Below are 16,034 nucleotides of genomic sequence, written 5' to 3'. Positions count from 1 at the left end.
CAAAGCCAAGGATTATCCACACTCAAAGTAAAGATGTAAATACCAGGGTCGTTCAAAAATAATTTGGACTTTTGTTTGTGAAAGACAGAATGATGTTTGTAAATAAATATATATATTTTAGGAAATTGCCTTCATTAGGTTGTTTGTAATCAAACCCCAAACCATATTTATTTTCCTCTTTAATGCATGTGCTGAAAACCAGGACATGGACGAATGAGATCACAATGGATGGATGGAACAGTGAATAATTGTTTAAAAAGAAATGTTTATAGGAGCTAAGGCTAATGGAGGAGCTTGTGCATGTATCATATTGAGGACAAAGAAAGGAGTGTACGTTTGCATCAATTAATAAAAACATTAGTCGTCATCGATGGTGTACCCCAGTTTAGAATAGGTACACCGTATCCCTGCTCATCTTAAGAGGTGACTGAGGGTTGGCGTCAGGAAGGGCATCCGGCCATAAAAACATTGCCTCAAACAGGGAACCATGAGGTCATGGGGCCCGCAAGGCTAACCCCCGCTCTAGCGGGGAAAAATGGCCTCAAAACGATCATTCATTCATTCATTCATTAGTCGTCATCGATTCCTATGGTGTCCTTCATGAAGAGTAGGCGAGCTATCGCAAACACCATGGCCAAGTTCCGAATTCCTGCCCTAACCAGCAGAGGGAATTGCATCAGAGGCACAGTCGCCCCCTCAGCCAATTGTGCGTGTGCTGAACGAAGAAGACGTAGTCATCAATGTACTTTGACATGAATTACAAGAACAGGAGCAAACAATGGACAAACGCATATGGTATAAGAGATTTTAACCTCTGTTCCCTCGGTCATGATCCAGTGATTCAGATGGGAACAAAAGCAGGCCAAACCCGACCCAATTTTCGCGAAGCAAAACATAAAAGCTGTCCAAATTTACAGATCATTCGCTGCACAGTGTGCTGATGACTGTCCGTCAAGGACATCTGCGTGAAAGAGCACTTCAGGGCCAATACGTTTTTGTCAAATGAGGGGATTGAGAATGATGCTCTCAACTGGTCATGCACTTGCTCGAAGTAATTCAACTCTGGTCAAACAAAATGTTCCACTCCGATGGAATAAGTGCACGTCCAAGGCTGTGAGAATGCTTTGTAAAGTATTATGTCTGCAGTAAGCGGACAAGTTAAGGTCAAATTTTCACCATCTTCGGGAAATATCCATATCAGACAAAACAAATGAACAATTGCAAATAATCATGCAAAGCTTCGGGCAACTCCAAAATGTTCAATCAGTTTAATTGCTCATTTCGACACAGGAAGATATTTGAATGTAGTTAGACTCGCAAGTGATTTAATAAGTGAGAAAAGTCTGGTGTAACTGAGCTACATGAGAATCAAATTATCCAATAAGTATTAAATGCAAAGGTTCAAGTTCAACCTTTAAAAAATAGAAACTCCCTTCCGCCAAAGTACCTCCATCTCTTTACTTAGATTAGCACGGTTCTTCCTTTGGCTTAAATCCTTCCAAGGGGGTGGATAATCCACTACTTCTGCTAATGACAGATAAGGGATGCAAAACTCATTTAGGTTTGTTTCAATCTTTATTCAAAGATTCAAAGGCCTTCATTAATCTTTAGCTCCGCCAACAAAGGTCCATCTGTTTGTCTATGTTTGTGAACAGGATGTCTCAAAAATTTATAGACAGATTCAGACAAAATTTGGTGGACAGGTTGGGTATGTGACGAGGAAAAAATGATTACATTTTGGTGAAGATTTGTTTCTGGATCTGATAATTTTTAAGCGATTCTTCAGCATTGAGAGATAGGACCAAAACTACAGACGTGGCATTTAATATGGAATATTTTTTTGTGGGGGTGAAATTACTTTTCAAGATGACTTAGAACCAAAAGTTCATTAGAATTATGTTGAAATTATTCGAGATTTTGTTAATGTGACCTTTAAAAGAAAAAAACCACATTTGACATTTTGAAGTAAATAAATTGATCCTTGAAAGTGATGTAAACTGATATCGAACTCAATTCACGGACAGTACTGTGTTAAACTTCTGTACGTTTTCCAGAAGTATCTCTTTATTTTGCACATTAGCCAATTTTTTTTTCAACAAAAACAAAAGTTAAATTATGACTGGGATTACGGACAGTAAAATTACAGTTCAGTACTTCGTGTAACCCCCACGAGCATTCAGGAGAGCACGTACATGTCGAGGCATGCTGTTCACGAGATTTGCCAAGGTTTGGACAGGAATCGCTTGCCATGCAGTGAAAATAGCCTGCTGCAATTCACGCACAGAGGTCGGCTGCTGGTCCAAGATGTCGATTTGACGCGTTAATTCTGCCCACACGTTCTCTATCGGATTCATATCCGGGGACATGGCAGGCCACTCCATATGCTCTACACCACGGTCAGCAAGAAAGTGTTGGATCATGCGAGCACGATGAGGCCGTGCATTGTCATCTTGGAAGACAAAGTTTCCTCGAAAGGCTGCATGAGCAAATGGAAGCAATGTTTCTCCCAGAATGGCCCTGTACTTGAACTGGTTCAGGTTTCCATTCAGAACAACCAGGTCAGTTTTTCCCCCTGCATGAAAAGCAGCCCAAACGGTCACCCCACCACCTCCAGCTTGGACTCTTGGCACAATACAATCTTCGTTGTAGGCTTCATGCACTTGTCTGCGCACTCGGTTGCGGCCATCTTGACGATAGACCAGAAATCTAGACTCGTCACTGAAGGTCACGTGATTCCAGTGTCCTGGCTGCCATTGACGGTGCTCTCTGGCCCACTGCAATCGACGCCGGCGGTGTTGCCTGGTCAGGCGTGGCTTTCTCAGGGGATGCCTGGCACGATAGCCTGCTTGAACCAGTCATTGGTTGACTAGCCTTCTGGATACAGGCACATTTGTCAGTTGCTGCCACTCAGCCCGAAGCCGATTAGCTGACTTGGTACGGCCATTTCAGACTAACCGGTGCAGCTGGCGATCATCTCTCCTTGTGGTTCTGCGGGGACGTCCTGGCCTCGGTATTGGAGTAGGGACACCCCTCTGAGCATTTCGTTTCAGGATCTTTGACACCTGACCTTGAGTGATGCCATACTGCCGAGCAATAGCACGCTGTTTCATGCTAGAATTTCGTAAAGCCGCCACTCCATGACAAACAGCATTGTCGAGTTGACGGACCATCTCCGGAGGAAGCAGCAATAACTTTTGTAGACGTGCAGCAGTTGTTTTCCACTAATACAGAATGCAACAACCCTTATATACACGATTGTGAAGCCAATCGTCAAATGTACCTGTCCTTACATTTTGTCACGCCACCTGTGATATTATCCTGTTATTGACTTCTTGCTGCGAAAGACAATCAGTGACATGGTTCTTTTAACAAAGAAATCACCGAAGCATAAAAGAAACTCACCAGATTGATATACTGAGTTCAGAAAGTAAACCCAAGTCAAGAAAAAAAATTTCCATATTAAATGCCAAGTCTGTATATACAACACGATATTTCAAAAAGTTGTGCCACATCCGGTGGCGGAGGTAACAATTGAATTGAAATCAAACCCATTTTCCATGCGAAACAAAATACTGTGAGACGTCATTATCAAAACGTTGACATTCATGCATCATCATCATTCAGACTATTCTTACCGTCGTATACCAAACATCTTTGGTTAGTGGGTGATGGGAAGACTCAGCTTTGTGGGTGAAGTTCAACTGCAAAAGGCATCTGATGTGCTAAGCAAAAAGTAAAAATCTAAAGGGACATAAAGAGTCTTATATTAGACGACAGAAAGAAGAAATTCCAAAGCCACAAAATGATCTTCAATAAATATTTATGTGCACTACATCGGGAAAGGACATTAAAGGGATGTGGGGTCTGTCTATTTGTCTCCTGATGCTGTGACACCACATTCAATTCCCATGAACCATGATGAATTGTTGATTACTCACCAACGTGAGTGTAATCAACATAAAAGTATATTGGCATCTCATAATGACCTTTTAATTAATGTATATATGCACATCTATATCTCTGATTAATTGTGTAAAGTAAAAGCATTTATTTATGCAAGTACAGTATCCTTATCGTTCATGCATGCAATACTCATTCTGTAAGCATCTCCATAAGCTGGCCACCAGTCGGCCATCTTTGGTCGGATTACAAAACAAATCTGCCTTTGTATACTCTTACTCTTGTGTATCGTCTTTGTGCTAAGTTTGAACAAAATCAGTCAATGCACGTCCGAGAAATGGTTGGGGACACATTTAAGTAACAAAATGGCCACCAGTCGGCTATCTTGGATCTTATCTCAAAACAAAATGATGTGCGTATGTAAGGCATCATTCATTTATCAGTGTGCCAAGTTTGAACAAGATCAGTAAATGCATGTCTGAAAAAATGGTTTAGGACGTATTCAATACGACTAGGATTTTTTACAACTAAAATTGCCGCCAGTCTACCAGTCAGCCATCTTTGATCAGATCGTAAAATAAAGTGAGGTGCGCTTGTAAGCAAAACGTCAAAACAAAAAAAAAGGCTGCCTTTCCAGAACTGAGTGCTGTGCTGGAAGATGCGCCGGAAAGAAATGGACAGGTATTTTCCAGAAAATGTCGACCTCAAGAAGCATAATTGGATCAGAAATGTGTTCAATGTGGACGTCAGTGAAGTCGGAGAAGATATTCTGGGATTTCAAGAACTTATAGAACTCCAGGAAAATCAAGTGCAAAGTGAGGTGCAAAGAGATGGGATCACTTCACCAGGTCTTGCTGTTCCACTCTGATGTTCATTGGCTCTCTCGAGGGAAGATTCTTGGAAGAGTTATTTAACTAAAAACAGAAAATGATTTTTTTTTTTTTACGTGAGAAGAGACATGCACTGGCAGACTGCTTTAAAGATGCTGCTTTGGCTGGCAAAGCTTGCCTATTTGGTTGACACCTTCATGCACCTGAATGAACTGAATTCAGACATGCAAGGCCATACTCATAACATGGTGGAAAAAGGTGAAATAATTGCCTCATTCAAGGAAAAGCTTGCTCTTTGGAGAGAAAAACTGGCTAAACGAAAATCGGCTGCCTTTCCAGAACTGAGTGCTGTGCTGGAAGATGCGTCGGAAATATCCCTCGTCGACATCAAAAGTATTTTCGAAGATCATCTGAAGAACCTTCAGGAAGAAATGGACAGGTATTTTCCATTAGACGTCCACCTCAAGAAGCATAGTTGGATCAGAAATGTGTTCAATGTGGACGTCGGTGAAGTCGGAGAAGATATTCCGGGATTTCAAGTACTTTTAGAACTCCAGGAAAATCGAGTGCAGAAGCAACGCTTTGAAAAGCTCCCACATTCGAAATTTTGGACCCAACTTGAGGATAAGCCCATTCTGACTCGGGAGGCTGAAAAAGCTCTTCTCCCTTTTCCAACAATATATCTCTGTGAACAAGGATTTTCAGGTCTTGTTGCAATCAAGACTAAAACAGGGAACCAAATGGATCCTCATAATGACTTGCGTTGTGTTGTGACTCTGTCCATCAACATAAAACCAAACTTAGAGGAGCTTACCCACAAAATGAAGCAGTATCACAGTAGCCACTGAGAAAATCTTAGTATAATAAAGTCTCATTTTCATGTAAATTTGTTTTTCATTTTGTCCAATTAAAAAAACTTTGAAAATCATTATGCGTTGGTAATTAATTCAATAAAACTACATATATGAATAAACACAATGTATCAAAATGATAGGTCAATAACTGCATGTGCAGCGTTTAGGGTCACCAGGACAACACAAGATTGTATTCAGGATCTCCACCAAAAGGTTTGGGAACCTCTGCGCTATCCAACCTCTATGGGGATAGAACACGCAGCCTCCCAAATCAGTACTCTATTCAGCTAAGAACAAAAGCTGTGCAGGCTGGAAAAAATAAAGGCTAACCAAGGTATGACTTGGCATGATGGAGGATTCCCAGCTTACAGTTGGCTTTGGGGGCCAGCTTTGATACAATGTTAGCTGATCGTGTGGCCCAGAAGTTCAAGAGACCAAACCTCTTTGAAATGGTTGATTTATAGAAAGAAGTGGATTCTTTAGAATCTTAGATGATCCTTCCGGAGAAAAATTATGAGAATGTGAGATTTTCCTCGATTGAATACAAGAGTTTAAACTAGAGCAGAGCAAGGGAAGCAGCTGCTGCCACTCCGTCTGTGGGATACTTTAAGGCATAATGGGATAATGTGGAATCATCAGCAGAGGAGAGGAGGATTCTGGGAGGATCAGAGATAATTTACTCATACGAGGAACAGGACAGAACCGAGGACACTGCCTCGGGGCAATCCAACCTCTATGGGGAGAGAGAGATGAAAGGATTCAGTTCAGTGTAATGTACTGACTGCACAAGTGGAGGAAATCACAAGCCAAAAAAATTTGTGTCCTTGGATGTCACGAGAACAAAGCTTTGTAATCCATTTCAATATTTAAGACTAGCAGAAGTACCCGGCATTGCCGGGCGGGGGAGGGGAGAGGGGAAAGGGGAGGGGAGGGGAATGGGGGGGAGTGGAGAAGAGGGGGGAGGGGAAGGGGAGGGGAGGGTGAGAGGAGGGATGGGGAGGGGAGGGGGAGGTGGGAGAAGGGGGAGGGTAAGGGTGGAAGGGGGAGGGTAAGGGTGGAAGGGGGAGGGGAGGGGGAGAAGAGGGAGGGGAGGAGAGGGGGGTGGAAGGGGAGGGGAGGGGAGGGGGAGGTGGGAGAAGGGGGAGGGTAAGGGTGGAAGGGGGAGGGTAAGGGTGGAAGGGGGAGGGGAGGGGGAGAAGAGGGAGGGGAGGAGAGGGGGGTGGAAGGGGAGGGGAGGGGCAGGGGTTGGGGAAGGGGAGGGGGAGGGGGAGGGGGACGGTAATTGGGGAAGGGGGAGGGGAAGGGGAGGGGGTAGGGTGGAGGGGGAAGGGAGGGGTAGGGTGGAGGGGGTAGGGTGGAGGGGGAAGGGAGGGGGAAGGGGAGGATGGAGGTGGGAGGGGAGGGCGGAGGGGGGAGGGGAGGGAGAGGGGGGAGGGGAAGGAGGGGAAGGGGAGGATGGAGGGGGGAGGGGAGGACGGAGGGGGGAGGGGAGGGGAGGTAACATTACATTACACACACAAACTGTGTTTTATGTTCAATGGTCTGGCGGCGAGATGGAACATCACGTGATCGCTCTGAGCGAATCAGCGCGCTGCTCTGCCACCGGCTCAGATTCCGTGTATTATATTCCTCGCTGAAATGCGCTGAGGTAAAAATATGGTAAAAAAATATTATGAAATAATTTTTTTTAGGTCGGCCATGTTCTTCCCAGGCTCAATGGCCATGTCTATGCCAAATATCAAGCACGTGAGCCTCTCCGTTTAGGAGTCTATCGGTTACATTACGCACACACACACACACACACACACACACACACACACACACACACACACACACACACACACACACACACACACACACACACACACAGTGTTTTATATATATAGATTTTTTTTTTTAAAGGCACAATTTTAACCCCATCTGGTGTAGTATTTTCATCCTCCAACCCCTAAACCCCAATTCCCACCTCACCTATCCTACCTCTTCCCCAGCTCGATTCTCAGTCCCTCAAATGCTTCTGTCCCCAACTCCTCCTGTGACGTTTATATTCTAACTTGGCAAACAGATTATATTGTAGTTCAATCCCAAGTGAAGACTAACCTGTGGTTAAAATATCAGTCATATGAACCTGTATCCTCAAACAAAATGTTGATTATTTTATTTTTTTGTATACAGGATCGAGGCTCGTGAAAGAGCTAACATTTATCACACACAATAAAAAAATCAAACAGACACACAAAGTATATAATAAGGGGAGCGGTAGACAAGATGGGGAGAGAAGAGGAAGCACATAAACATAACATTTGAGAGCAGGGACATCGGGAGATCTGTGGGAGGGAGGGGGCTTGGGGGAGGAGGCGTGGGAAGGGGGAGGTGGGAAGGGGGGCGGGGGGGAGAGGTGGGAAAAGTATAAAACACAAGGATAATCAGAGATCAAGCCATTTGAGAAGAGGAAAATTTTGATATCCGAAGCAATGATTAATTCCATGACTTTGTTGATAATTGGGAGAAGGCTGAGAAGATCTGTCTGTAGTTCCAACTTCCAAGGATCTGTTTTTGCATCTTTTTGTGTAAAGCGGTGATGTTGGCTGATTTCAAAGCTGATGGCAGACGAGCTTGAGTAAAAGAGAGGGTGAAGAGAACAGAGAGAGGGTGTGAAAGAGCGGCAGAGCAGGATTTTAGGACCCGTGGGTTGATGCCGTCTGGTCCAGTTGCAGAATCAGAGTCGAGGATTGACAGAAACTTCTCCACCTCAGGAGTAAAGGACACAGAGTCCAGGAGCAGCTGGGTACGACTGGGTACGGTGGGTACAGAGAGGGATGGGGTTGAGACACAAGATTTAGAGGCAAACACAGAGTTGAGGCATTCAGCTTTTTCACGTGCAGAGTCAACTGTGTAGCTGTTTGAGGTGAGGGAGGGGATGGATGGGGAACAAACACCAGAAACGGATTTGACCAGACACCACCAGAATTTGGAAGAGGGAGACAGGTTTGAGAGTTCGGTCTTGAGAGTGGAGAGATATTGTTTCCTGGCTCTCCTGAGGGTGGACACACACTTGTTTCGGGCTTTGTGAAAGGAAATGAGATTTCCTTCCGTTGGATTTGCTTTCCAGGAGGCAAAGGCAAGTTGTTTCTAGGCAACTGCCTCACCACAGATAGTTGTGCTCCTGCGGTTTGCATCTTGTGATGTGCACACTTTTTGAACACAGCATCCCAACAACACAAGACTCGAGGCAGCATGTTTGTCCAATTGCGAGCTAAAGAATAGTGCTGAACGCAGAGGCAGATACCATGTGAGAGAGAGAGAGAGAGAGAGAGAGAGAGAGAGAGAGAGAGAGAGAGAGAGAGAGAGAGAGAGGAGAGGGAGAGGGAGAGGGAGAGAGAGAGAGAGGTGTGTGTGTGTATATATACATATATATATACTATTCATAATCTTTGTAAATCCTTCCGAAAGTGCCGATTTGGTTAGATTTTCTACCTGAAACTGCAAAATACAATAATAAGTGGACAATTTAAACATGAAGCAAAACTTAAGTTGCACAAAACCAGATGCTCGGCTAGCAATTGTTTATACTGAAGGGCATTAGTGAGTCAGCTGGGTTTATTGGGCAACATTCTCACAGTGACAATTTAAGATGGCTGGATAAAAGGAACAGATTTATTTTCTAGCACTAAGAAATTTCCACAACCAGATTCAAACATATCACCTCTGCAATGAACCCTTACAGCAAACCTGTCACACATTTCATTATCACGCAAGGCCGGGCCATGGCCACAGCAATCTAACCGGTTCTGAACTTGTGCTGAGCTAACGGTGCCAATCATTGTCGGCTTGTAGCAATCGCTTTTCACACGGAGGAGTGGCGCTTGGGGTAAAACCACAAACAACGCACCGCATCATTAAGTTTCACAAACAGGACTAATATGTGCACATGTACACAAAGGCATACAGCCACACACTATTACATTTTCAAGGTCCAATCACTGACCAAGCAGAATTTCTCAGGAATAAACAATGTGCACAGTTAGCACTCAAGCTTCATGGTTAATAGGTTTGAGTACAGAAAAAAGGTACAATATTATTGGCAAACTACACCATGGCCTTATACAACAACACAACATGCATGTTAAGGCCATTTTCCCTGCTAGAGCGGGGGTTAGCCTTGCGGTCCCCATGACAATCTTCTTCATTTTGCCCTATTTTCTGCATCTCTCCTTAACCCCCTTGCCCGCATTTCTTCTTCCACCATCTTCAGCCAAGTCTTTCTCGGTCTTCCCCGTCCTCTACTTCCTTCTACATTCATTTCCATCACTCTTCTCAACCAGTCACTTTCATCCTTCCTCAACACATGACCAAACCATCTCAACCTGTTTCTCTTCACAGCATCCATCCCAGGCTCTATTCCCATCATCTTTCGCATGATGATGCCTCAGGCGGCCTTATATTTTCCGTAAATTGTATAAGGCTCATGCAAATTACAATATGAAGTGGACCGTTTCAACAATTTGGCTGCACATCATCATCTCAGGTCATCCACCATCCTTATTCATTGTCATAATTGTTTCTACTCCAAACACACCCCATCCCCCACCACTCTCTATTTGCAGGTTCCAACATTTCCTTCCCTTCACTCTCTGCTGTTCTCCCACTTGTTGTCTTTCCTATTGTCAGAGCGTTGCCTTCTACTCAGTCTCCTCACTCTTCCACGATTCCCGATTATGCTTTTTTTTTTTTTAGTTGAAAATACAATTTGCCATGATGGATATGCGTCCGCCTGCGTTAGATGTCAACCCACTGTTATGTTTGATTAAATGTCACATGAGAGAAATAAAAGAGAGATACAAATGAGAAAGACAACGTCAGATGTTTCTAACTCGAGGTGTGGTCTGCAAAATTATCATTAAAGGGTACATGACGTTTGACCTGATCAACCCAAAAATGAATCCATTTTTCTTTATATTACAGTCCATACTCGTGGCAATATTTGGTTGAAATCCCTGTAGTGGTTCAAAAGTTATCATTGTAACAACAACAACAAAAAAAGACGCACACCTAGATGGACCGACTGCAGGACAACATTAAAATATAATGCCTCAATGCCTCTGACCTTCGGCTGCAGAGGCATAAAAGCACTGTGTAGATCCTTGTGCATTACGAGGTCAAGAGGTTATGGGGTTACGCTCATATTAGATGTCAATGTACGAGTACCTTTTGCACATGAATAGCAAGAGCATTCAGATATGTCAATACTGAATAACTTGGACATGGAGGTGCAGGCAAAGAACTATGCCACAAGAAAAACATGAACATTTGAAGACATTTTCAGAAAATTGCGTTATTTTACTATTATTATTATTTATTTATTTATTTTCAACAGTGCACCACACCACACACATAAAAAGAGAAAACCCTGCAGATCCTCAGGCGGTTAAGCAGATAAACCGAGGTCACATTGTGTAGTCCGCAAGATCGACAACTCGAAGGTGGCCTTTTCACAAGCACAAACAAGCATAAGGCTGCATCATCCTCACTCAGAATCGAAGACGGTCTAGTGAAGGATACATGGCATTAAATATTTAAATGCCAGCGTAGGGAATCTTTGTACTCCAAACACCACGTGCTTCACACCATCTGTGATTGAATTCCATCCCAGCTTCTTTTTAAAGGAATTACAGGCTAAAAGAGCAGATTGTACATAAATTACAAGAGCAGGACAAAGACAACAGTCGAGTGTACTTTTTACAGGGATTAAAACCTGGCCAGGAACATACACATATATGGTTTATGGAATTTGAACCTGCGTTCTTTGCATCGTGAGCCAGGAGTTCAAAAGGGAACACTAAAAGGAAACCCAATTCATCCTTTTCCAGCCTACCGGGTGCATTTTCGCAACCGATCATCAAGCAATTTGGCTCATTAAACGAGGCACAGAGGTCTTGATGCACCGATGAAGCAAAAGACATATGGCAAAGACTTCGGCCTCAAAGTGGTTGTAAAAACGTGGTCAGCAATTAATCAACAAAGGGTTCAACCACAAAGGAAGCAGCCGATCCGAGGTTGCGAAGAGGTGCCTTACAACTCAGAGGGTCTTATGAACCCACCTGCCCATGCGTTTTAATGGTCCATTTTCACTATTTCGCTGCTGTAAGAGACACTGATCCATACGGACTGGACAAGGAAGAAACCACTGGAAATTAGTCAAAATCAAATGCATCTACTTTCCATACTTTTGTAAGAACTGTAAATGCAAGCTTTTTGGATGTTTATGCCACTTTTTCCAACAACGCAGAACCCAGATCACTCGCATACCTCCATTTTTTTTTACCTACAGCCATGAAAAAGGCATCTTTAAGCTGATTTGCAAGAAGAACTACTGCATCGACACAAAAGTAACACCACCATTCATTCAACAAAAAATCGGCAAGAGAAGCGGGTTCGGTGCACACACAGCCGGCGGTCTCCAAGGAGAAGGGCAACTGCATGGAAGCCGTTAATGAGAATCAAATGCTATTCCGAACTCTTGTTGCTCTGGAAACACTGAAATACTACCACACTGGGTTAAGAAATGTATTATTAAATAATGAGATGGAGCTATTGTGAAAATTACTTTCACGCAAAATTCAATTTATTTTAAATTGACGAATGTATTAGGTACATACAGCACACAGATCAGCGGAGCCTGGGCTTTGGACAAGTCTCTGTGGCAAATTGAATATTAATTAATTGTAGGAAATACGTGAGCAATGCCCTCCCAATCATATGAATTACATGTCCATGCTGACCTGCATAAACATGAAGCTTGACCTTTGCCCAATTATGGAAGCAAACTATCGTGGTAATTGGCCTGAGTATCCGACAAGAGCAGATGCAGATTGAAAACTGAAAGCAACGAGGAAAAACAAAGATGCACAAAAGAAAGGAGGACATTTGGCCGATCGTTTCGGTGCCATATCCACAACCCAAGCACTCACCACCTACTTTAATACAGGGAGTACAAAATGTAATTAACAAAAAAAGAGCAAAAAGAACAATCCTCACCAGGACATGTTTGTGTGTTGTGTGACCTTTATGAACTGCTGTGTTTGTGTGGTTTGTTCACGACGTAGATTTATGTTCAATTCAATATGGCTGCCGAATCACGTGACCAATGACTTCAATTGAATTCTCCCATAAAATTTTTGTGTAGATCATGTGTGACCTATGACGTGACTTATGATGTAATAATTACAATTTAAAAAATATATATAGGAGGAGGCGCTATGGTGAAAATATCTTGGCAATCGGACCAATGTTTGCAGAGAAAAGCACTCACGTTCTGTGCAGACAGACAGAAAAAACAAGAAAGGTGTTGCGCAGGGCATGAATCTTGCAAAATCCACCTCACCCCATCCCCAAAAAAGTTTCCATAGATACTTCAACTTGTCCATTTCATCAATATTAAAATTAACGATCTTAATCAATGCTCAGGACAATCGGATGAAAATTGATTTTAGAAGTTTGACCTCGAGTTGACCTTTGATCTTTTGACTTCAAAAATAGTTTCCAAATTCAGTGAAGCACTGTGCAATTGCTGTTTAATTTTCAAGTCAATCGGATGAAAAATTGACCATTTTAGAAATTCGACGTCAAGATAACCTTCGACGCTTGACCTCAAAATGAGTAAGCTTCTCAGTTGTGACCACCTCTACGACTTGGTAAAGTTTCATGACGATCGGTTTAGAATTGTGACCTGTAGGCGACTGACATACAAACAGCAAGAAAAACAGCCAAACACACAGGCAGAATAACACAAGACCAACCAATATACTGCAGTAAAAACTTCCATTTTGCAAGTAGCAAACGGATGCAAACGCAATACCCTCTCCGCTGACTTGGGTAACTAGACCGGCACTCAAAGAGAGCAAACCTCCGCCAGGCTGAACAGTTTATGTTTTGTATACCACCGATAGGTCGGATCTGGATTCGGACCTGAACCAAATTGTAATCGGCTTCTTCTTGTCACTTACCCAATTAACTCATCCAGGTTTTGTCATGTCATCCACAACTTTTTGAAATATCATGCTACACATCACTTTTGGACCTATCCCTCAATGGTGAAAAATCACTTAAATTTTTTTTTTTTTAACTCTCATATCCGAATCCTCCATATTCTTCACCAAAATCGAATCGATTCGTCCTTGTCATACACACAACCAGTCTGCTAAATTTCGTCTGAATCCATCCATAACTTTTTCAGATATCCTGTTCACAAACAGACAACCAAGGGTGAAAACATAATCTCCGTCCCCCTTCGGTGGCGGAGGTAGTGAACCACAAACTGGAACTTTTTACATGTCATATACTGATACATCCGATTGATTTACAACAACAATCTTATGTAGGCCTACATGTCAGATACTGAAACATAGGATTGATTTACGAAAGTCATATATATAGTCATATTTACAAAAGTCATATCATATATACAAAGGACAAATGTCATATACTGATACATCTGATTGATTTGCAAGTCATATGTAGGCTTGCATGTTTATATATACATATGACAGGGTCCATGTTGTTGCTTGTAACTGGTTGGTTGTGGTCACACTTACACAGTGAATGCTTGTAATTGCGTCACTGCCATGTGCATTACTAAAGGCTGAGTACATGAAGGCTTTTGCATTGGGGAGCAAAGCCTGATCACTAACCACAAGTAGCTGCACTGAGATAGCTGCAGTGTAATGGATGCAGTTTTGCAAAGCCCAGGGAAATTAGCATGCTGCATGTCCAATTCAACAGGTGTACAACGGACAGGTGCGAAACACGTGTTAAAATGTGATATTGAGGCATTCGCTTTCAAAATTAAATTACTGCAGAATTTGACGGACAATGACCGGCATAACAAATGTTTGAATCGTTGACATGAGTGACCGCAACAAGATACACCTGGATGACGTCATTTTCAGTGACGAGTATCATGTGTAACTTTAGGGGAAGGGCTTGTTTGATTTTGTCGAATGGTCTTTACACTCCAAAAATAACCATGCGGTACAATGGTGTGGCCTCAGTTAATGGCCTTTATGACCCATCTCGAATCCGAGAAAGCCATTACAGCAACTCTACAAAGCTGCATCCGTATGCTGAACCCATTATACTGGTGAAGTGACTTGTGTGAGTAGCAATGGCTCACGCATTGCACACATCTCGAGCTACTATAGTCATGGTTTCTGGATCGCTTAAAAAACCCGAATGATATGTCCAATAAAATGCAACAGACCTGCGGTGCTGATCGTACATTGTTATTTGAAAATATGCCCCCCCCCCTACCCCCTACCCCCTCCCCCCTCCCCACTCCCCCCCCTCATTTCCCCCCCCCCCCCCCTCCGCCCCACATGCCTTCAGTGCTTAAAAAACAACATAGGCATAATTAAACAAGACCGAAAGTCTTAGAGCAGCGTAGCCGAGTTTGTCTGATACTTTAGTTGAAGAGGATAGTATGACCTGGGTGGAGATACCAGTTAGTAAATATAATGTAAGTATTAAATTATTTTGAAGTACTCTAAGTATCTAAGCTGTCTGTTAACATGGAAGTGAAGAGATTGCATTGAGACTATATGTTGGTCATTGGTTTATTCTATATGTTGGTCAGTTAGTAAACACTACCAAAGTGACCTCACCACCATCCCGACACAAACCAGTGTGTGTTACAGAATGAGGTGTTTTACGGCACCTGGAGTGTTAATCGTGCCACCAACCTCCTTGAGAGAGGACCCGGTGAGCTGGTACCCATTTTGCCGACATCGGAAGGATTACAAGCTGAGTCAACCCCACCTGGTCTTAATTCAACAGCTGACCGGGATTCAAACTCAGGACCCTAGGGATCCCGAGGCCTCCACCCTAACCGTTAAGCCAACACCAACACCCGCCCTCCTCCTCCCCCCACCTGGTCATATATCATCACCCTGTTGTCATAATTTCAGTTCTCCCCAATCATCAAGTGTGATAACTTGCCCCAACCAGGTATATGACGTAATATATGAATGTTCCCTCAAGGGTATTGAAAAAACATAACTGGCAAAGCCAAATGGCATTACATTCTACTGTGGCGGACACGATGGCTCGCTGGCGCGGTGACATCATTCCACGCACCAAGAGGGTGTCGGCCACGCCAGAGGGGTAGGCGTGGCCTCGGGATATACACGGGGCTCGCAGCCCCGAGCAAGTGAGTGCTACAGTTTGAGCTTTGTAATAAAGACTCTTTGGATCCTACGCGTTGTTGCTTACCTTTTCTGGCAAACAAGTCGTGCGCGTAGCACCGCACTACACTGGTGACCCCGATTTGGTTCAGCCGTCGCTGACCACAGAACGCGCCATGGCAAACAACGCGGTAAAGCTCCCTGAGTTTTGGGAAGCCCAGGCCGAGGTATGGTTCGTGCAGGCCGAGGCACAGTTCCAGCTTCGAGGCATC

At 43.4% G+C, this 16,034-nt stretch overlaps 1 protein-coding gene across 4 annotated transcripts in view; it reads right to left on the bottom strand.

Annotated features, from left to right (window-relative positions):
* The window catches only part of OXR1 (oxidation resistance 1), a 262,839-nt gene that overhangs the window by 233,638 nt on the left and 13,167 nt on the right, over positions 1 to 16,034 (bottom strand). The window contains exon 2 of one of the 4 annotated variants that reach the window (XM_068097143.2): positions 3,636 to 3,741. The exons of the other annotated variants lie outside the window; for them this stretch is intronic. Coding sequence (XP_067953244.1) covers positions 3,636 to 3,652 — 17 coding nt within the window. The 5' untranslated portion in view covers positions 3,653 to 3,741. The remainder of the gene's footprint in view (positions 1 to 3,635; positions 3,742 to 16,034) is intronic. 4 annotated transcript variants of the gene reach the window in all.

Source organism: Myxine glutinosa, chromosome 11, assembly GCF_964187855.1.
Source record: "Myxine glutinosa chromosome 11, kmMyxGlut1.1, whole genome shotgun sequence".
Taxonomy (NCBI): Eukaryota; Metazoa; Chordata; class Myxini; order Myxiniformes; family Myxinidae; genus Myxine; species Myxine glutinosa.
Note: the sequence above shows the minus strand (reverse complement) of the source record. Positions and strands in the feature narration are given on the sequence as shown.